The 23099-nt window shown below is 36.9% G+C and overlaps 1 protein-coding gene across 1 annotated transcript in view; it reads right to left on the reverse strand.

The window, feature by feature from the left end:
- Positions 1–532: 532 nt before the first annotated feature.
- Positions 533–23099, reverse strand: part of FDX1 (ferredoxin 1) — a 29265-nt gene continuing 6698 nt past the window's right edge. Inside the window, exons 3-4 of the mRNA XM_019715316.2 lie at positions 8165–8294; positions 533–2246 (exon numbers count right to left, since the gene is read on the reverse strand). Of these exons, the coding sequence (XP_019570875.2) occupies positions 2132–2246; positions 8165–8294 (245 nt within the window). The 3' untranslated portion in view covers positions 533–2131. The remainder of the gene's footprint in view (positions 2247–8164; positions 8295–23099) is intronic.

The raw sequence follows: 23099 nt of genomic DNA on the forward strand, positions 1-23099 counted from the left end.
CTTAGTGCCTCACTTCTAAATGAAAAAAAAACAGTCAGAAGTGATACTTCCATGACTAGGTCATTAAGAAGATTCAGCTTCTGCTTCGCATGGAAGCTTTCTCAGGGTGCTGGCGCTTAAACCCAGCCACCATACTGTGAGGAAGTCCGACATGCCAACAGGCCACATGTGGGTTGGTACAGTCAATAGCCTCTGCTAGCCCCCCCAGCTGACACCAGCATCAATGTGCCAGTCATGTGAGGGAATCATCAGTCTTCAGATGATTCCAGCACCTGGCCTGTAAGTCTTCCAGCTTAGGCTGGAAGCAGTGGAGCAGTGGAGCAGTGACGAGCCATCCCTGTTCTGCACTCTGTGAATTCCTGACCCATAGAAATTGTCTGAGACAGTAAGAGATTATTGTTTCAAGCCACGAAATTTTGTGGTAATTTGTTTTGTAGCAACAGATAACTATACAGTCACCCATAATGCACACATCATTAAACAAGAAAGGATTTTTTTTTCCAAACAAAAAAATAATCTTCGTACAAACCAATTATAGTGTATATCCTCCATTTAATAAGTTTAGTAGGTTTTATTTAATACAATTAAACTTAAATCAATATGCATTTTTCTAATTTGAAATCTGAGACAATTATACTCTAAATTTTAGTTCTTAGGCTGAATGTCCTCATTAAAGTTCTGGAAAGGTGAGTTTAGGTAATACACAGAAGAATACAAGAATATTGAAGCTAATTAAGAGAACAAATTGTTTTAAAGTATTTTAAAGTATAGTCCTCGCCACACAGAAGTCACTTGATAGTTCCTAAATTTCAAATGACCATCAGAAGCCCTAAGTTCTTCCTAATCACTTTTTACATATTAATTAGTTTTAAAGTATTCTTTTGGCAAATTGGTCAGTTTAGTTCAAGCAAATTATTTGTGCATACTTATGTTTGATCTTTTCCTAATAAAAGCTGAGCTCCCCGAGGGCATTCCTTATCGTGTTCATCTCTGTATTCCCCAATAGACATAACACAATGCTGTAGGTCAAATACTGTGCTCAGCAAATATTTGTGCAAATGATCAAACTGCAGATGTACCTGAAGCTAACTCAAGTTCACGTTTTTCTTTTTAGTGATTTGTTCTGCCCTTCCCCACAATTAGTCCAAGTTAGTTGGTTCTATTATATTTCCAAAAGCATACATATTATTTACCAGTTTATTCATAGTAAAGATAAAGATACAAATGTTTGCCACACATAATTGGTCATTGTGCTACTCGAGCCAATCCCTCCTTTCTGGGACTATGCACGTTGCTGAGCTGAGCAGCTCTGTCCTCATGGAGGGGCTGGCACCTCTGCCCAGCTGTGCAGTGTGAGAAATACTAATCCATAAGATTTCCATTCTGTTACAGGCAGAGATTTAGAGATCAGCATTATTTTTGAAAGATTACAAAGACAGACAATTCTGCTTAGGATAGAAAAGACTAAGACATCTAATTTTTAGTTTATTTCTCCAGTTTCGTCAGAACTGAGACCAAACTTCTTTGACAGTGTTATATTGACTGTGCTCAGACTTATATTTTACACTCAGTTAAAATTTTGAAATATTTACTTATAAGGTAATAACTGTCTTTGAAATTAAGCAGTTCACAAAGCAATTATTTTCCATTCACATTCACATTTATTACTACTATAAATAAGATAGTCATAATTTCTCGAGTTTCGATCTGAACATATGATTTGTGGTAACAAGATGTGGGTTCTAGTACAGATTTTATAATTCACTGTATGGTCCTAGACAAACCATTCTGGATCTCTGCCTTCACCCACATCTAACAGGAATAATAATACCTTTTTAAACCTACTTTATAGGCAAGTAGACTTAAGATTTATGTGAAAACATTTTGCTAAAATTGTAACATTTTATCACATTAACTATTTTCTAATACTTGATTTGCTTTTCATAATTTAACCAAAATAAAGATTGCATACTTTCAGACCTACAAAATTCGGTAGTTATACAGGGTGAATTAAAATAGTAAAGCTAGTCATATAGTAAACCCATTCATCCATGTTCTCAATTACAATAAGAAATGGTAATTATAAAAATAGGTAAATTTTTTGTGTGAAAATATTCCTATTTATTCTGGCTTAGGAGTTCTTGCCCATATCAATGGATTGTCTGGCATCAGCCATGGCATCGGGTACTTGAACAGTCATATTGTCCATAGACTTTGTCAAGCAGATTTGGCAGCCCAACCGGGATCTGTATAAAAAAAGGGGGAGGTGTGGTTTAGTATTAAGTATATATTATTCACAAATAATGTAGTTGTTTAGGACATTTTCTTACCCAGAGCAGTTAGGAATTTATTTACCTTTCAAATTTCCATTAAGTTGAAAAAGATACATTCAACTGTCAACTAGACGGTAACAAAATATAAATATGAAAAACAAAAGCCTACTGGGCCAACACTTCATTTTAGTCTTCAATTTCTATCACCAATTAATTGTTTCACCAGAACTACTACTTTTTGGTGAAAGGGCTGACAAGAGATGGAATAATCAGAAGACACAACAGTAGAGAAGAGTACAGAGGTTTTAGCAATGGCAAGAAAATGATTAATCAATTCTCAGATAATTAAAACCATACAGACTATTAAAAAGCTCCACTTTTAAAACTCTTGAAACCAAAAGTTTGGACTAAACACAGATATAAGTCATCAATTATTAGATGCATATTTCCCCCCATATTTTTAACATCTCTGAAACCAAGATACGTCCTAAAATCAATGGCATCTTACAATCACTGCTATACTGTGAGGTGGCAGACACATGAGAGCTGCCAACTTGGTTACAATATTCATATAGGTGTCTCTTCAAATGAGTTATAAGAAGTTAATACTACATGTGCTCAATTTAATTACTAGTCAAAATAAGTCCAAAAAGATTATAAAACAAAAAAATTACAAATACAGAAACACAGCAGGATATAAATTTGATATTTGTATATATAATTCCATTTTCTTTATTTTTCAGAATTTCTACCAATTTTATTTATATTTTTCTTTTCTAACAGTGATGTACAAATCCATGTCTAGATAATTCAAAATAGTTCTTTCACTGTACACAAAAAAGGTTAAGTGAAACTGTGTCCTATTTTTATTAGCAGTGCTTTTTTCTTTCTTAGTGGCACATAAAAATAAATGTCAGTTTTACAATCAAATCATCTTTGATTTGATGGAATGTGACATGCAGGTTTCACTGACACAGTCATCAAACATTTATAAAGACACAGTACTAAATATCAGTGGGGGTACAAAGAACAGCAATTCACTTTAATCCTTACTGAACACCTCTTACATCCTGGGTGCCAGGGATGCAATAAGGAGGCAACAGGGGGTTAGAACCTTACAGCCAAACAGACTAGTGGTCCAGAACCGAGCCTAAACACGGTGTGTTCACAGGCAACTTTCTTAATGCCGCCCCCCATCACTAGTTTCCTAATCTCATCCTCAAAATGGCTTATAAGCAGGTTCCTCACTGGACTGCTGCAAAGATTGGTTGCCAATATCAGTATTAAGGAGTGAACTTTCAATCAAATAGAAAAGATGAGACACATTCACAGATAATTAATACATGAGCTTCTGACAAAAGCCACAGAGAGATAAAGGCCAAAAGGTCTGAGGAGAAAGCACTTAATTCTGTCCAGGGGAAATGGTGTTCAGAATGGGCTTTGAAGGCTGGGTAGGATTTAGTATTTAATAAAAGATAAAGGAGAAAGGCATTTGAGGCTTCAAGGCCCGGCTGAGGCAATATGGGGTTTTAGCTTGGCTACTACGCAGGACAGACAAGGACGGGAGACTGATGGGCTAGAAAGATGGCCAGGCCACAGACAGCTTTGAACACCAATGAAAGTTTTAACTGGCGAGCAATGAGGAACCACTGAGAAGTTTTTGAGTAAGGGAGTTAAGTGTAACCATGGGAAACACTGTTTGCTGAAATCCTCTCCTACCAATAGCTCCTATTTGTTGAATTAGAGGCAGCCTTGACAATACTCAAGCAGGTATTACGATCTGTCTGCAAGACAGAAAATGAGGCAAGCCAATTCAGACCAATTCATTAGCACTATGGAGAGCCAGCCAGAGACAGCTGGTTATTCTGGGTTTTCATATCAAGTAGAATAATGCTAGTCTTCAAGGAACTTTTAATTTAGAAAGAGAAACAGCTATCAGTGACACAGGGCAGAATTCTGTAAGTGTGGCAACAGAAGAACAAAAAGTGTGTTATGGGAACATAGGAAGGGGGAGCACTGAGAACCCTACTGGCTCTATGGCTCTAGAAGATAAGGCGGTGGCACTATGTGGCTGTTGTCTCACTCTCCTACTTCTCTACCGTCTTAGCGGTCACTGGCTTTGAGGTCCACCCAGTGTAGAAAGTGTCTTACACCTCTAGATAAGGAGACAGGAAGCAAGTCTTCCTTGCTCTTATCATCAGTCCCCCAAAACTCTGACATTTGTGCAAACCTTGAAGATCTTTTCTCCAGTCACCTTTGCCATATATACATGGAAATACACAGGGGATTGTGTTTACTTTACTTTGATGGTTTGGTTTTCAGTTCAGAGATGCAGCTGGAAATACCGTGTTTCCCCAAAAATAAGACCTAGCCAGACAATCAGCTCTAATGTGTCTTTTGGAGCAAAAATTAATATAAGACCCAGTATATATATTTATTATATTATATTATATTATATTATATTATATTATATTATATTATATTATATTATACCTGGTCTTATATTAAAATAAGACCGGGTCTTATATTAATTTTTGCTCCAAAAGATGCATCAGAGCTGATGGTTCGGCTAGGTCTTATTTTCAGGGAAACACGGTGTCGTGCGGGAGACACTGCTTGCTGCGCCATGTGTCGTACGGGGCAGCCTGCGGGGTCTCTGCTCCCACTCCACACATAAGAATGCAGGATATGGTGAGGCCAAAAAGGAACACCCACAGTGCCATAGGTAGGGGAGTCATACTACTATAGTCTCACTGGAGGCTGTATCCACACGACCTGCAACCTTCTGTCCGCTTCTCCGCCTGCCAACCGACTGACACCAACCAGCACAGCCACGGCAGTTATATCAGTGGCTAATTGGCTTACTGGTTACAGCTGATGGTCAATTAGCCACAGCTGATGGCCATCTACTACCCAAGCCAGCACCTTTCCATGTGAGGCCGAGAGCCTGGAAACTGCTCTCTGGGACACTGTCCCCACACACGGTAGTAAAAAATCAAGGGCTTGGCACTCAAATTCCTGATAACTGAACCTGGTTTTCCCACCTACAAAATGGTGATAATACTGCCTCACCCTGACAGTTAGAAATAATCTTTGTATAAAGTGCCTACATGTTTATATAAATTGATATGATTATAGTTCTAATGTTAACAACTACTTTTTAATGAATGCTTTCTCCACCAGACACTGTTCTAAGAGCTTCACACAACAACCCTATGAAGTAGCTACTATTATTATCCTCATCTTACAAATACAAAAACTGAAGCCTCTGTGTAGATTATCTATGGAAACTGGTTGTAGCAAGCAATGACAATCATCAAATATAGATTTACTGCTAATTCCTGAATGTCTCTATCGACCCTACTTCCGCAAATAGCTGGTAATGCTCTATCGTGAATCAGGCACTGGAAATACAATGACGAAATAAGACATGGCCCCTGCTCTAAAAGGAAAAAGGACACAAATAACCAGTACAATAACTGCTATATGAATCCATGTTATCATCAATCCATCAATAATCAAGGTTAAGTACACCCTATAATAAACATTAAAATTACGGTGTTTTATCTTAAAAATTAAAGATCTTTATATAGCATTTAACTTTAAAATAAATGTAGGAATTAAAAGACTGAATGTCCTTCTCTCTTTCTTTCTTTCTCTCTCTCTTTTCTTTTTGGAACAGTATGGTACTCTAGAAATAGTTTACATGAGATTACTACCTTTGAACAAAACTATTTTCCTTCCAAATATGTGAAATTGTTTTATAAATGCTACTTATAAAAAGCATTATCCTCTTTCCTCACAAAGCATGTCTACTAAAAGTCTGTATACTTAAGAATACCAGCTATAAAATGTCATAAAAGCTACTGCTTGCTCTCCTTTATCTTGTTCTAGAACTTCTGAATTTCATTATTGAAGTTCTTGGCTAGTTCACATTTACATTAGATCTTTTGTATCCTTTTACATTAGTGTATCTCTTGCTTTTTTTTTTAACTTTGTAAGCACTCAGAAAAGTCTTTTATCTATCAGCTGAATAGACAAGCCTTGAACAAATACCGAATTCATCTTATGAGCAAGTAATCACCTCTTCCCCAAATGCCCTCCCAAGACCTCTCTCCAAGAAGACCTCACAGAGCCCCTCCCGACACCAACTCAGTCACTGCTCTTCCACAGGCCCACACCGGTCTGAGCCTTTTCTCAGCTCACAGGGCTAATTTCCAGGCTTTCAAAGTCTTCCCAGACTGAACTCCAGAGGGCACAGGCAAGTCTGATTCATCTGTGAGCCAAGTGCCTTGTGCAGGACACTCTGTGAATGCTGGACGAAGGCAAATGAGCCTGTTCAGACCCTGAAAAACCATTTACTTTGTTCCTCCATCCTCAGTGAAAAAAAGCATCTCTCTTCTAACTGTAGTTCTCTAATTTTCTTTTCCTTTTCACTTAGATTATCTGTTCCATGCACCTATAAATTTTATCTAAATAAAAGAGCAAGCAGTTAGCTATGATTTACCCCTCTCATTAGGAGAGAGATAAATTCTCACAACCAAATTAACACAATCACTGAATATATTCTGTATATTAATTATTCTTTATGAAACAAGGGTATTGATATGTGGCATATGAAGATGTGAGGGGAGACAGGCAGATAGCAGCCATATACTGGTTTGCTTGAGAGTCTAAGGAAATACTATTTTCCCAGTTTCTTTTCCCGGGGTATTACTCTCACCTCCACCAAGAGGGAAATGAACTACAAAAGGAATAAAATTATTCTCCACCTCTAAATAAATACTAATGACCTGAACATTTTTGTGAGGATGAAATAAGATAGTTTGTTTTTAAATAAGATAGTTTATGTTAAGGGTCTAACAAAATTGTAGTTATGTAATACACATGAAATAAAGCTATTATTATTACTATTACTTTAAATTTTTTAAAAATTTCTTTTTTCATTAGGGTCACCAAATTATAGTTAAACACCAAAGCCAACCTTACGTAAACCCTCATTATCTTGCTCCTTGAAACAGTAAATCAAATCAACTAGCTACTCTCCCTAACTCCAGCCAAAACTAGATAATTTAAAAAAATAAGGCATCACTTGATATCACTCACTTGCTACTTTAGATCTTATCTCTTTTAAGAGTAATTCTACCTATTAATTAATAATAATAACCTCTGACTGATTTGCTTTAACATACACTTAGAAAGAGAACTATTCATTTTAACATAATTACTATTATATATTAAGTTTCTTTAAAAATTCTATTCTCACGACTTGAGCTTGGAGCTGAGCTGCCAGTGGGCCGCTGGTTTGCTCAGTGGTTAGAGCACAGTGCTCATAATACCAAGGTTGCTGGTTCGATTCCCACATGGGCCAGTGAGCTGTGCCCTCCACAACTAGATTGAAAACAACGACGTGACATGGAGCTGATGGGTCCTAGAAAAACACACTGTTCCCGAATAGTCCCCAATTTAAAAATATATATATGTATGGTTCTCTCAAGTAGGTAGAACTTCCCATTATAATTTCGTTCAATTATCAAATCGGTCCTTCAATAGCATAAAAAGCATTAAATTTAATTCCAACTCATTACATTGTGATAAATATTAATTCCTGGAACAAAAATAGACTAAAGATTTGTTAAGATCTAAAACTTATACTTCCAATACCTCCAATTAATTTTTTTTTTCACTTTTGTAAAAAAGAAATATTCATAAGGGCTAAACTGCAGAATAGTGAAAAAGAGAAATGTCACATATTTGATCATCAAAGTTTCTGGTACTATCTACGCCGGGAAAACATTACTACAACGCATAGGTCTGGTCTTAGACATGAACTAGTAAAACCTTTATCTTCCCAGATTAGTAGTATAACTGAAGTGGTCTGAAAATCTTACCTGTCTGTTAGCCCATAAGCCAGATCAAGCATGTCATTCTCCTCATCAGTGATTGCGTCTAACTTCTCATATATGTGCTTTTCAAAGATAAGGTGACAAGTAGAACAAGCCAAGGTTCCCTCACATGCACCTATGAAAGCAACAGACATTGAACATACTCCCCTCTACATTAAATACAATTCAAACCTGTTAAGAATTTGTTAATTATTTCTAAATTTAGAATCAGCATTAGCATACACAAGACTATTTCCAAATAATAATGAGGATTTCCAAATAATAGTAACTCTCCCATACACAATTTGAAGTCATTTTCACATATTATTTCAAAAAGGTTCTGGAGAGCTCAACAGAATTAATGAGGCCCTGTGGTATATAAGAGGAATTAGAAAGCAACTAAACCTATGTCTAAATAAAATTAAGTATTCTTCCCTCTCAGTTTCTCCTTGTAAGCAGGACAGAGTCAAGTAAGTCACTTTAAGATTCACATTTGTTTTAAAAAAACAAAACAAAAAAAGGAGTCACATTTGTTTTAAATAATGAGACAAGAATATTTCTCCTGTCCCGTTTTTGTAAGTTATTAATTTACTTACTGAGTGCCTATTATATGCTCGGCCCTGTGAACAGGGAACTGAAAAATCACCCAGTCCAACCACACCATGACTGACTGCTCTGCAACATCCTTTTCCCAGTGGTTACCCAACCTCTGCTGGAAAATCTCCTGACAAAGAAATCCATACTGCAAAAACCAGCCAATTCTGCATTCTACTGAGCTAAAGTCTGTCATTCTGTCACTACCTCTACCTATTGGTCCAATACCATACCATGGAATCCAATCTTTTGCCACAGCTTTACCAAGGTATAACTGGCAAATAAAATTGTAAGATATTTCAAATGCATGTTGTGATGATTTGATATATATATATATATACATTGTAAAAGGATTTCTCTCATCTAGTTAACACATCCATCACCTCATAAATTTGTTTTGTTTTTGGTTTTGGTTAGAACATTTCAGTTCTACTCTCTTAGCAAATATCAATTATGCAATACAGTGTTATCAATATAGTCACCATGTTATACTTTAGATTCTCAGGCCTTGTTCATCTTATAGCTGAAAATCTGTACCCTATTACCACCCTCTCATTATTTCCCCACCTCTACCCCACCCCCATGCAACCACTTTTCTACTCTGTTGCTGAGAATTTCATTGACTATTTAGTGAATCCTTCTTCTAAACAATAGCTTTTCATACATTTGAGATTGTTCTTCCTTCTCCAGGGTGGGTACACCCAGGTCTTTCAAGGTTTCCTTATATAGCACTTCTAAATCCCTTCCCTCAGTCCAGGTGGGCTTTCTTAAAATATGGTGTCCAGACAAGGGTCTGACAAAACAGAATTGTGAAGAATTGTGTTCTGTGTTAAATTCTACCTCATAAATAGTTTTTCTGGTTTGTTTTTTAATACTAATTTTTTAAAAAACATTAAATGACTTTCAAGATTATAGACTCCTAGGAGTTACTTCAGTTTTAGATTCTCTTTTGGCCAATAAACAACATAAAATATGTAACAGAACTACCATAAATGAATAATAACCTTCTTAATTTTCCTTTGAATGAACGGATCATTTTAACAAGAATTGTTCCCTCATAATTTAAGCATTTGTTATTTATATTGTATCACCTAAAAAAAAGATCAAGAAAGAAAAGAGAGGCTTCCTTACATGTTCATTTTTATTAAATTTAATTCAAAGAAGTAACAGGATTAAATAGAGAGAGACCATATAGTAGTAAAGTACAGGAGTTATGAGTGTGGGCTCTGAGGCCAGACTACCTAGCTTCAATCCCAGCTCCACTTTTTACTAACGGCATACCCTCCATGCCTGTTTCCTCAATAGTTTTATCTGCACCTTACATGGTAGTTGTGAGAATACACATGAGCGTGTACTTAACATACATACTTACAACCATGATTAGTAGATAGTAAGTACTATATAAGTGTTGGTAATTATTATTATTTGAAAATTATAAGAAATCTTACAGTAATTCAACTTTCTTTTTATAAACTAACAGGAATTAAACCCAAGAAGTTAAATGAATAGGCTAAGGTCATATCACTAGTTAGAGATGAATCATCACTTCAGCTAAGTTTCTTAATGCTGACGACAACTAGTCCCTGCCATTCTATAATCTAAGTCATCTTACTTAAATGTTAGATATATAAACATATACATGCATATACATATACAATACACAAATATACACACCAATTGGTTTTTTTGAATAAATAGCTTACTTTTCTAATTTTGTGCAAATTCTAAATATCTCACGCAAAAAGATAAATGGATATATATTACTTGAAAAGGTGGGGGGCGATTAATCAAGTTCGAAAACCCCTGCAGTAAAAGAATTGGTGTAGTGCGACCTTGAGGTCAGGTGTTCGGGCTCTAGACGGACCTACCACACCATCTGCAGAGTCCTCAGTAAGCCTCTCAAGGGCTTCAGTTTTCTTCTCATCTGTATAATGGGAGATGGAGGTAGATGATACCTAAGGGCCTGCTGGCTCTAATATTTTATGACACCATAGAGAATTACCATTGTTAATGGATTTATTCATTAATATTCAATAAATATATACTTATCTTGATGTCTACTTTTATCTTATCAATACCCAATGCAGACAAACTCAAAATTAAAATAGCAAACCCCTCCAGAGATACTGCGGGACAAAAATCAGGAAATTTAGCCTTCTTTTGTCTTCAAAACATAAGTGAAACAATCCTTACACAACAGTCTCAGTGACTTTAATTTTAAAAATGTACAGTCCCTTCAGGTGTTATTTTAAAAAAAAACAAATCCTGAGGACTACAAGCCATGTGTAACAAATGACGCAAGGAAAACAAAACTCACAGTCCAGGGATGAGATGTGTGGGGGCTGCAGAGGCAGTAGACAGAGCATGGAGAGCCTCCCTCCCATGTGCTCTAAGGAACTTTAACTTGTTCTACGAGCCCTGTTATTCTCCACCTTGTTTCCGGACAACACTGGGTGGGTAACTCTTGCTCAGGTAACCATCTTTCATGGTGGAATGCCACAGATATGACACTGGTCAAGAGGTTATGGGCACCTGTCATTCCACCTCTCCTCTCCCAGATCCAGCCCCTGGAGAGATGGTGGTTATGAACCTCCTCTATAGGTTACGGGAAGTTGCTAAAGAATTTTGAGCAAGAAAGTGACATGGCATATTTTATTTTGGAGAGCTCTCACTGGTGGCTGTGTGTGAAGAATGAATTTGGGATAAACAAGACAGAAGCAAAGGCCATGAGATTTCACCAAGGCAGAGGGGGAAAAAGGGAAGGAAGGAGCAGAGCAGAGTGAGCCAAGGAGAGACCCCCCTCCCCAGAAAGGGAGTCAAAATAAGGATGCCCCAAATAGTAGAAAGAGAACCCGAAAAGTACAATGTCAGAAAAGCTCAGGAACAAGAGAGTGCACACAATCTGGTCTCAATCATCTTGGAATGGAAAGAAAATTAATACCCCTGGAAAAATTTAGGACAATCATTTCTGTACCACCTGGTCAGACAAAATGAAGAGTTACAAGCCATGTTCCAGCTCTTCATGAGTTTTAAACTCTCTCTTCCCCAGGAAACTTCAATTCTTTTAACCTTCTCTTAAAGGTTTTATTTTCATCCTCTAATATAATTTTTAATGCCCTCTCAGGAACCTTGCCAATTGTTTCCACATCTTGCTTAAATTGCCAAGCTCAGAGCTGAAGAGAGTATTCTAATAAGAATTTGACAAATGTTGAGTATCTGCAGAAGATTAAACTTTTGGTTCCTACATGCTAAGGTCCTATTATACTTTCTAGTTCCATATTTATTCTTTAAATAAATGCATTACATCCATGATCTCTCCTTATTTTATGGTCCCTTTCAAACTTTTTTCACCACAACTTGTCAACAGGTATGATTTTCTTATTCTTTGTACTAGGAAGAAACTCAAATATAACAGAAACTTTAAGACTCAGAATGAAATCAACTCAGTTTGTGTAAGAGGGCTAGCACTGAACCAGAAAAACATAATGGTCATATTGTGGTCGAAGTACAAGCAAAGATTACATGACCCCACAGATGGCACTTAGAAGAAATAGACAATCCTACAAAACCCCAAGATAAGATAATCTGATGAATTTTATTAGGGTATTTTTTTTTTTTTTGAGATTTAACATATATATTCTATAAAGAAAACCAGAAAGAATTTTAGAAAATAGTGAAGAAATGTCTCTGAAAAAAGGATTCAGGAAAAACAAGATTTTAAAGAGTCTAAAACTGCAACAAGAACAAGAGGCTATTTCAGAAAAAAAAGAAAAAAAAGGTATTCCTTTTTTTCTTTTTTCATCTCATAAAAAAATTACTTTTTCATGATGCCTATTTCCTCCAATTTATTAGTTTCCTGGTCATGTAGTTAGAGGTAGTCCCTAATTAATAAGCTCCTCACTTTTGTCTTTTTGGTATACAGTTCTACAAATTTTAACACATGCATAAGATTTTGTAAGCAACAACACAGTCGGGATACAGTTTCATACCCCCTAAAATTCCCTTGGGCTGCTCCCCCACTCTTAACCTCTGGCAACCACCGATCTGTTGTCCATCATCTTATAGTTAAGTCTCTTGTAGAATACCATATAAATACAATCATACAGTATGTAACCTTTTGAGACTGGCTTCTTCACTCAGCAAAATGCCTCTGAGATTCATCTAAGTTGTCATGCGTATCCACAATTCATTTCTTTTTACTACTGAGAAGTATTCCATTATATGAATGTACCACAGTTATTTCTAGTGGGTATACAGTGGTATCACATTGTGGTTTTTATTTGCATTTCTCCAAAAATTGAAGAAGTTGAATATCCTGAGTTTTCGGTTGTTTTTCTTTTCTTTTTCTATTTTTCCTTTTTTTTTTTTTTCCCGGCTTTCCATCATTTTCCTCCAAAGCCATTTGGGAGAATGGCATTATCATTCATCTTTTGTACCACTAGGAAAAAGTTCTAAATAAAATCACAGAGTTGCGCATTTGTACAAGTTCAGGTCCAGTGCCCTTGACTACGTTTTTATGTGCTTATTTGTCATCTGTATATTCTCTTTGGTGAAGTTATCTGTTCATGTATTATACTCATTTTTTAACTGGCAGTTTGTTGTCTTACTATTGAGTTTTGAGCACTCCTTACATATTAGGAATACAAGTCCTTTATTGGAGATGTGATTTGCAAGCATTTTCTCCCACTCTATAGCTTATCTTTTCATTCTCTTGATAGTATCATTGACAGAGCAAAAATGTTTAATTTTGATGAAGTCCAATTTATACATTTTGTCTTTTATAGACTGTGCTTTTAGCATAATGTCTAACAACTTATCTATCCTCAGGTCCCAAAGATTTTCTCCTAAGTTTTCTTTTAAAAGTTTCAGTTTTAAATTTTATGTTTAGATCTAAGTCATTTTTGAGTTGAATTTTGTTCAAGTGTGAAGTTTAGGTTGAGATCCTTTTTTTCCTCCATATGGATGTCTAATTTTTCCAACATTATACCCTTTGTTGAAAAGAGTATCATTTCTTCATTAATTGCTTTAGTACTTTGGTCACAGCCAGAAAGTACCAATAATCCAAATATCTATCAGGTAATGAATGGGTAAACAAAATGTGGTATAGTCATAAAATGGAATATTAGTATTATTTAGCCATAAACACAAATGAAGTAATGACACATGCTTCAACACAGACGAACCTTAAAAATATTACACTAAATGGAAGCGGCCAGTTACAAAAGACCACATATGGTTCCATTTATATGCAGTATCCAGAATAGGCAAATCGATAGATATGAAAAGTAAATAAGTGGTTGTTTAGGGGTAGGAAAATGGGGCATTTAGGAGTGATAGCTAAAAGGTACAGGATTTCCATTTGGAGTGATGAAAATGTTTTAAAATTGTGGTGAGGGAGTGACAGCAGCAAGATGGCCAAAAAAGATGTCCCTCAATCATATTGCACTCTCGAAAATTTGGCATCCATCCACAGATAAAAGTGCCTTTGTGGGAGCTGTGGGATCCAGGTGGAAGACTGAAACTGGTACAGTCCAAGAATGAGGAGAGCCGTTTTAAGAACACATTGGCAAAGAGGCCGCTTTCTCTCTTGCTTCATCCATAGTGAGCTGTAGGCTGAACAACTGGGGCCAGTGAGATCTGCAGTTGGAAGATCAGTAGTCCAGGCTCGGAATGTATCAAAGGGATGTGGCTCTTACTACTAAGCATGTCACAGACACTCTGGGAGGCCCACCCATGAAGGCTGGGAATGCCTCCCCCACAGATCTACCCACTTGGCCTGTGGGCACCCCCAGCACTCCAAACATTCACCCACACATCCCCCCATCCAGTGACTGACTCCCTGTACATTTTCCCAGCTATAGCAATAGTGAGCTTAGGCAGGCAGCTAGTGAGATGCACAGAAAACCAGTGCAAATCTGCAGGCCAGGGAGAGACTGTCCTTGGGAAAGTAAAAGGGAGGTTGTAAGCACGCAACCTGGTGCTGCAGAACTGAGAGAAGACATAGAAGCTTAAGAATTCTGCCACAAGAGGGAGCAAGTGTGGAGCAGGTTATTCCACGGAAAGCTTGCAAAAGCCTCACAACCCCTAGCAGGGCTGACGAAAGGTACTTCTCTGTCAAAGTCAGTCAGTAAAGACTGGAGTAGTTGACTGCTACTTCAAATGCAGAGACAGCAACATCAGACTTCAAGGAACATGAAAAATCAAGGAAACATGATACCACCAAGGAAACACAAGTTTTCCAGTAACCAACCCGAAAGACATGGAGACCTGTTATTTACCAAATAAAGAATTCAAAATAGCTGTTTTAAGGCCTCTCAATGAACAAAAAAAACAAACAAAAACAAAAAAACACACAAAAAAAACCCCACAATTCAATGAAATCAAGAAAATAATGCACGAACAAAATGATGTTTAACAAAGAGCTAGAAATCGTAAAAGAGAACCAAACAGAAATTCTGGAGCTGAAGAATACAATAAATGACATGAAAAAGGCAAAAGAGACCATCAACATCAGAATGGATCTAGCAGAAGAAAGAATCTGTGAATTAGAAGGGCTTTTGAAGTTATTCAGTCAGAGAAGAACCAAAAAAAAAAAAAAAAAAAGGAGAAGAAGAATGAAAGAGTGAAGAAAGCCTATGTGGTCTATGAGACATCATCAAAAGAAACAATGTGTGAATTATTGGAGTCCCAGAGGAGGAGAACAAAGGGAAAAAAGCTTACTTAAAGAAATAATGGCTGAGAACTTAACTTCCCAAATCTAGAAGAGATTTGGACATCCAAGTTCATGAAGCTCACAAATTCCCCAAACAAACTTGTTCTAAAGAGATCTTCTCCCAGACACATTATAATAAAACTGTCAAAAATCAAAGAAAAAGAGAAAATCTTAAAAGCCACAAGAGAAAAGAAGCTTGTAATTTACAAGGGAACCCTCATAAAACTGCCAGTGGATTTCTCAGCAGAAACCTTACATGCCAGGAGGTAATGGGATTACATATACAACATGATAACAACAAAAAAACTGCCAACCAAGAATACTCTTTCCAGCAAAGTTGTCCTTTAGAAATGAAAGAGATAAAAACTTTCCCATACAAAAGCTGAGGGAGTTCTTCACCACTAGACCTGCCTTATAAGAAATACTGAAAGGAAGTCTTGAAGCTGAAATGAAAGGATACTAACTAGTAACATAAAAATATATGAAAATATACAACACACTGGTAAAGGCAAGTATATAATCATATTCAGAATACTAATACTGTAATATGGTGGTGTGGTTAAAGAACAAAACTATTAAAAAATAGGTATAGCTACAATAATTTGTTAATGAACACAGTATAAAATGAGGTAAACTATGACATCAAAAACTAACAAGGGGGAGCGCATTTGAGACCTTGCTCCCTGGCATATGCTGTTCATTTGGCTCAAATACTCATAAAAATTCTCAAAAAAAAAAAAGGGGGGAGTAATAGCTTTTTGGCATACGGTCAAAGTTAAGTTATCAACATAAAATAAACAGTAATAACATGTTTGATGTAAGCCTAATGGTAACCACAAAGCAAAAACCTTCAGTAGATACACAAAAGACAAAGGGAATCAAAGCATACCATTACGTAAAATCAGCAGTTCACAAAAGAAGACAGCAGGAGAGTAATAAAGGAAAATGGGAACTACAAAATAGAAAACAATGACCAGGGTAACATTAATAAGTCCTTGTCTATCATAAATACACTAAATGTAAATGTACTAAACTATCCAATCAAAAAGCACAGTGTGGGGCGGATGGGTAGCTCAGTTGGTTGGAGCGCAAGCTCTGGGCAACGGGGCTGCTGGTTCGATTCCAACATGGGCCAGTGAGCCGCGCCCTCTGCAACTAGAATGAAGTCAATGAGCTGCCGCTCAGCTCCCAGGAGGCCAGATGGCTAAGGTGGTTGGAGCGCGGGCTCTCAACCACAAGATTGCTGGTTCTACTCCTCGACTCCTGCAAGGGATGGTGGGCTGCGCCCCCTGCAACTAACAATGGCAACTGGACGTGGAGCTGAGCTGTGCCCTCCACAATTATTGGACTCCCCAATAAAGTCCTGTTACTCTTCCCCAATAAAATCTTTGAAAACAACAACAACAAATAAAAACCCGCACAGTGTGGCTGAATGAATAAAAATACAAGATCCAACTACATGCTGCCTACAAGGATTCGCTTCAGCTTCAAGGACACACATAGACTCAAAGTGAAGGGATGAAAACAAATATTCCATGAAAGTGGAAACCAAAAGAGCAGAGTTAGATTTACTTTTATCAGATAAAATAGACTTTAATTCAAAAGCTGTAACAATGCATAACTAAAAATGCATTAAGTATATATGCACCCAACATGGGAGCACCTAAAAACAGTAAGCAAACAGTAACAGATCTAAAGGGAAAAACAGACAACAACACAATAATATTAGAGGACTTCAATATCCCAATTTCAACAACGGGTAGATCATCCAGGCAGAAAATCAACTGGAAAATGTTGAACTTTATGCTTTAAGCTAAGTGGACTTAATGGACATATACAGAATATTCACCCAACGGCAGCAAAATACATACTCTTCTCAAGTACACACTGAACACTGTCCAGGATAGATCATCTGCTAGGTTACATTAACAAGTCTTAAAATTTTAAGACTGAAATCATACCAAGTATATTTTCCAACAACAGTGATATGAAACTAGTTGTGCATATAATCCCACTACCAGAATGGGGTGCAAAGTGGAGAAAGGAGTCCCTGTAGTGTGTGGGCTGTGCAGTGTGTGTAGTAGCAATTCATATACTAACAAAGGATGGCAGGCGTGTGTGTGTGTGTGTGTGTGTGTGTGTGTGTGTGTGTGTGTGTGTGTGTAGTAGGTAGGTGGTCCAGGGAGTTAACGTGTCCTTGATGTGGCATTGGAAGTTAGAAGTTGCAATACATTTCCTCTTACAAACCAGGCTGCAAGTGGTAATTAAGTTAATTATGAAGAAATAGGTACTGCGGGTTGGCCTGAAAATTTTGCCACCATATATAACACTATTTTCATGGGAAAACAAATTCCAAATGTCAGGTAGTTGTACACATTGGGAGGCAATCTATTAAAGGGAAAAGGATACAAAAGTAACAACCACTGCAGAGCCTTCCAATCTAAAACTGACAGTTGATCAGAATATGAGTATACTAACTAATAACACCTGTGGAGAGACTGAAGTTATGTAACTTATGCTTATATACAGCTCCAGAGCAATCACTATTGGTCAGCTTTTAGTGCCTTTGTAAGTGGCTGGTTATGTAACAGTAAATTAATGGGGAAATATGTATATGTGTGTATATACATATGTATGTATAGATATTTATGTATTTATATATACAGATACACACACAAATATATGTAAGTTTAAGTGATTGCATTTTATGAGGAATATATTCTCAAAGGTTTTCAAAATTGTTTGTCTCATAATTTAACAGTTATTTTCTCAATGACAAAATATGAAGTAGGAAGATGGGTTCTTACAGTTCATACATCTATAATCCTCATATCATACTTTTGTTTTAAAATATACTTGAGTAGAACAAACATTTGAAGTAAAACTTTTACATTATAATATCCACCTTTCAAATAATTAAAAATGCCACATGCCTTAGCACAGATAATAATTGGACTTAGGGACACATTACAGCCATACTGATTTAGCCCCTGGTGCCTGCATTTTATGAATCATCCTTACTTGGTTATACAACAATTTTCATGAACTTAGAGGTACATATGCTTTAATTCTGCTTTTATTTTGTTGGCATTGTGGCTAACGATTCAGAGTTCTTTCTCCTACATTAACAATAATATATATCAGACAGGTTTTTGGCTTCCTTCATAGCATCTAACTGCTAACTTCCAAAATAATTCATTTTCAGATGCATTTTTCAGCATTAGGATTTAATCAATGCTTGGCTGAAACTGTTATAGGCTTTAAAAATATTATTAAATTATAATCACAGTTTAAAATATCAGCACTAGAGTCAACAAAATTACAGACATTCAGATGTCTGTAACAGCACAATTCATATACTAACAAAGGATGGCAGGTATTTGTTTACCAACTAAAGTGGTACCACTTTAGCTGCAGTTACAAATGTAAAATTTACAATTCACACAGCCAACTTGAAATTATCAGATGCTTGACAAAAGATTTGGGTTTTCATAGGAGTTCTGATTTTGCTAGAGTAAGAACTTTAATAATGTTAATGTACACAATTTCAAGTTTGTAAAATTTAAAAATTACATTAAGAATAAATAAGGTATGGTTACTGGTTAACTTCAAGGTAGGTAATGAATAAAACTTCTCCAGACTGAGTTTTTTTAAAAAAAACCAAGACTAGTGATATTAAGCTTTTGCTCAAATACTCAGAAATTCTTGCCATAAACTAATTCCCAGAGAAATTTAGATTTTTGCAGACGATTGCTTCTTTCCTTTCACGTAATTTGAGTGTTTGCCAACAGGAAAAGACTGTTTTGTGTACGTGCACACATATAGTATTAAGATGATTTTCTGGCTCTACTCTGATGCTGACAAGACAGATGCCCCCCCCCCCGCCCCCAACACCTTTCCCAAACAAAAATCCATTGGATAGCTATGTGGGAATATTATACGTATATTAAAATGTGAAACTACATATAAATACAAAATCTAATTTTCTAAAATAACATTTTATCTAGCATAGCCAGAAATAAATACATTATACCAATATGGAACCAATAAACATGAGAGGAATAAATACAGATTTATATTAACATTATCAGGACCTCCCAATTTGAATAATCTCCCTCAAAACAGACATATGAAAGATATAAGTAATATAGAAGGTAAAAAATGAAGCCTGAGATAATAAACTAGGTAAATTTGATCAGTTATAACTGCCCCCTAGTGACAGAATATTACAATACACTCTGAAAACTTACAGATCCAAAAGATCTATATTAATATAAAAGTTGGAAATAAAAATACTTATAAATTTGTGTTTCCAAAATTTACAGTTGTTTCTTTTTACTCATTTATTCATTCATTACTTCACTTCATATACAATAAGGAATAAAACAGGAATGATTTATCCTTCATTGCAGTCTCTTGGGAGAAAGATGCACAGTAAACAAAGAAACATATAATTAATAGATTGTGATACCATGATACCATGATAGAAATGAACAGGATGCTGTGATGGAGAATAACGGGTACAGTGTAATAAGAGAAATCCTACTTTGGATTGGATGGTTGGGCAAAGCCTCGCTAAGGAAGTACCACATAAACTGAGATTAGACATATGACACTTGTACACAGGATTTTCAGGATGTGGGATGGGGGGAAGTGTCCCAGGTAGAAAAAAATGTAAAGTGTGTGCAAAGTCTCCAAGGTGAAAATTCTGGGTGAGTTCAGCTCTCGAGGAAAGTCCTGTGGGGCCAAAGTGAGAAAAAGAATGGAAGGGGGGGCAGGCGATGGGACCAGACAATGCAGAGCCTTTAGGCTACGGCAAAGAATGTGGATTTTATCATAAATGGAATGGAAAGTTATTCATGGTTTTTAATCAGGAGATATGTCTAATGTGCATTACGACATATCATCCTAATACGACATATCGTTCCAACTGCTGGGGCTCAAGAGCAGAAGCAGATCAGCACAGTCCCAGGTGTACCAGCCCCAAGTAGTGACCACAGAGATTGAGAGAATAGAATATACCAGAGGCATATTTTGGAGGCACAAGTGACAGGAGCTGCTGATACACTGGAGGTAGGGGATGAAGGAGAAGGAAGAACATGAGATGCTCTCCAGTTGCAAGCTTCAACAGCTGAGTAATGTTCATTACTGACAGAAAGGACTCAGGGAAGGACAGGTTTCAGTGGGGAGAGGGGTGCAGGGGCATCAAAAGCTGTTTGAACATGTTGACTTTAAAATGCCTGTGCACTTTCAAAGAAGAGATGGAAAGGAGGAAGTTGGATCTCTAAGTCCAAGGCTCAGAAGAGAGGTCTCAGCTAAAAGTGTACATTTTAGAGTTTATGGGCACCTAAGATGGGGTTTAAGGTCACAGAAGGGTGAGATCACCCAGGGAGAAAATGTAGAGACTCTTTACTTGGTCAGCCTTGTTCAAATATGGTGTTCATCTGTGAGTATGTGACAAGAGCAGTATTTAAAGGGTCTCCTGTATTTGACTTTAGGAATTAATGAAATAGCTGCGCCCAAAATGTTGTTACAATAACCTGTTCTTTATAAAGAGAGCATTTCATACTTCTTGATCTCTTTTCATCTTTTTTCTAGAAAGTGGCTTAGACTTAGCTCTATCTTTTGTGAACCTAGTTTAGCTTATCTCAAGTTTATATCTACATGTCAAAATTCTGGACATGTTAGAATCCTTGATCTTTAAAGCTTCTCATCTAAGTCTACATAAGTGCATGCAGAATTCTTATCAAACTACTAGACTGTGTTGGCATTAAATTTTCTCTATTTCTGGTATACTAGGGGGAAAAGATTCTTTTAGTGATTATCTCTGTGTGATGAAATTACGGGAAATCTTTTTTAATGTATTTTTTAAATTTGTTATAATGAACAGTGAACCTGTATTAATAACTATGTTAACAATAATAGCTAACGTTTATTTTAAGTACTTGTCTTTCACAGCTACTATAGTTCTGAGGCTTCAGGTTTTTTAAGGCTTTTGGAACTGGGGGAAAATAATTAGAGCAGGCCAAGTTAAAATGCCACAAATCCTACTAGTCTCAGCAAGGTAGGCACTGTGCTAAGTACTTTACTTCCAATATCCCATTTAATCTTTAAAGACCCATGAGGTTAGAACTATTATAATCCTATTTTACAGAAGAGGAAACAGGCATAAAGATGTTAAAACAGCTTGCTCCAGGTCTCACGGCTGGTGACAATGTTGGTTTATGAACCATAAGCTGTCTGATTTCACTCTATTTTCCATTACTGTGCTATGTACTACTTTTCATTTGTGGAGGAATAATTCAGAGAAACTAAGTTTAGTTAAACATGTACCTAAATATGAACTCATATATAAATTTTATAGAATATGTATTGTATATAAATTATCAGTGAGTTCCTTCACTAAATAAGTCACCTAAACCATGGTATATATCTGAATCATGTGGAACATTTCAAAAAGAAACCTGCAAAACTCCCCTCTCTTCCTGTACTATCTAGGGTGGAACACAGATGATGTCTGCACTTATAACAGTTCTGCAGATTCTAACTCAATCCCAGACAAGAACCACTTCATTAGACTAAAAACTCCTTAAAATTAGTACTATATTGATATAGTACTATTTCATCACCTAATTCCTACAACAGTTCATACAGGAAAGATGCTTCTTGGAGAAAATGGCATGAAGGAAAAAACAGAGGTTTAAAAGTCAGGGGTCAGCCCAGTGGCTCATGTGGTTGGAGCACCATTCCTAATGCCGAGGACATGGTTTGATTCCCACATGGGCCAGTGAGCTGCGCCCTCTACAGCTAAGGTTGTGAACAACAGCTCTCCCTGGAGCTGGGCAGCCATGAGCGGTGATGGGCTGCAGTGTGCTGCCATGAATGGCCAGCAGCCATCGTGAGCGCTGGCAGCCAGTGAGAGCTGCCATGAGCTGCTGTGAGCAGCCGATGGGTGAACGACTGCCTCAGCCAGGAGGAGCGCAATGCTCATAATACCAGCATGGGCCAGGGAGCTGTGTCCTAAACAACTAGGTTGAGGAACAATGGCTTGAACCAGAGTTGGGGGAGGTGGGGAGGGAGAGGGAAGGAGGGAGAGGGAGGTAGTGGGAAGGGCGGAAGGAGGCAGTGGCAGGGGGAAGATGGGGAGAAGGAGGCGGGGAGGGAGGGGGAGGGAAAGAAGGAGAGGGGAGGGAGGTGGTGAGAGGGGGAAGGAAGCAGAAGGGGGAAAAAAGTTATAGAGAGGCTTAGGTTTGAATCTTAAGCCCTCTCACTTAAATAAATTCTTAAAAGTGCATTGTAACTGTGCCTTGAAAGATGCTACATGTATGACCCAGGAAAAAATTAACTTCTCTGAACCTTAGTTTCTCCATCTATAAAATGGGCGTTTAAAAAAAAATCTAACTCTTAGAGTCATTACCAATCACAGATAACACATGCTGGAATGTAGTGTGTGCTCAACTGGTAGTTATTACAATTCATCTTGAAACTGACAAAACAATTATTAAATTTAGATATTCAGCAAATATACTGAGTGCCAACTCCGGACAAAGTACACCCTGTGAAATTACCTGACTGGTAACAGTTTTCTAAGAGCTCACAATCTAATAAGGGAGAGGGACATTCTCTCTAAAAAAG

Source organism: Rhinolophus sinicus, linkage group LG06, assembly GCF_036562045.2.
Source record: "Rhinolophus sinicus isolate RSC01 linkage group LG06, ASM3656204v1, whole genome shotgun sequence".
NCBI classification, from domain to species: Eukaryota; Metazoa; Chordata; class Mammalia; order Chiroptera; family Rhinolophidae; genus Rhinolophus; species Rhinolophus sinicus.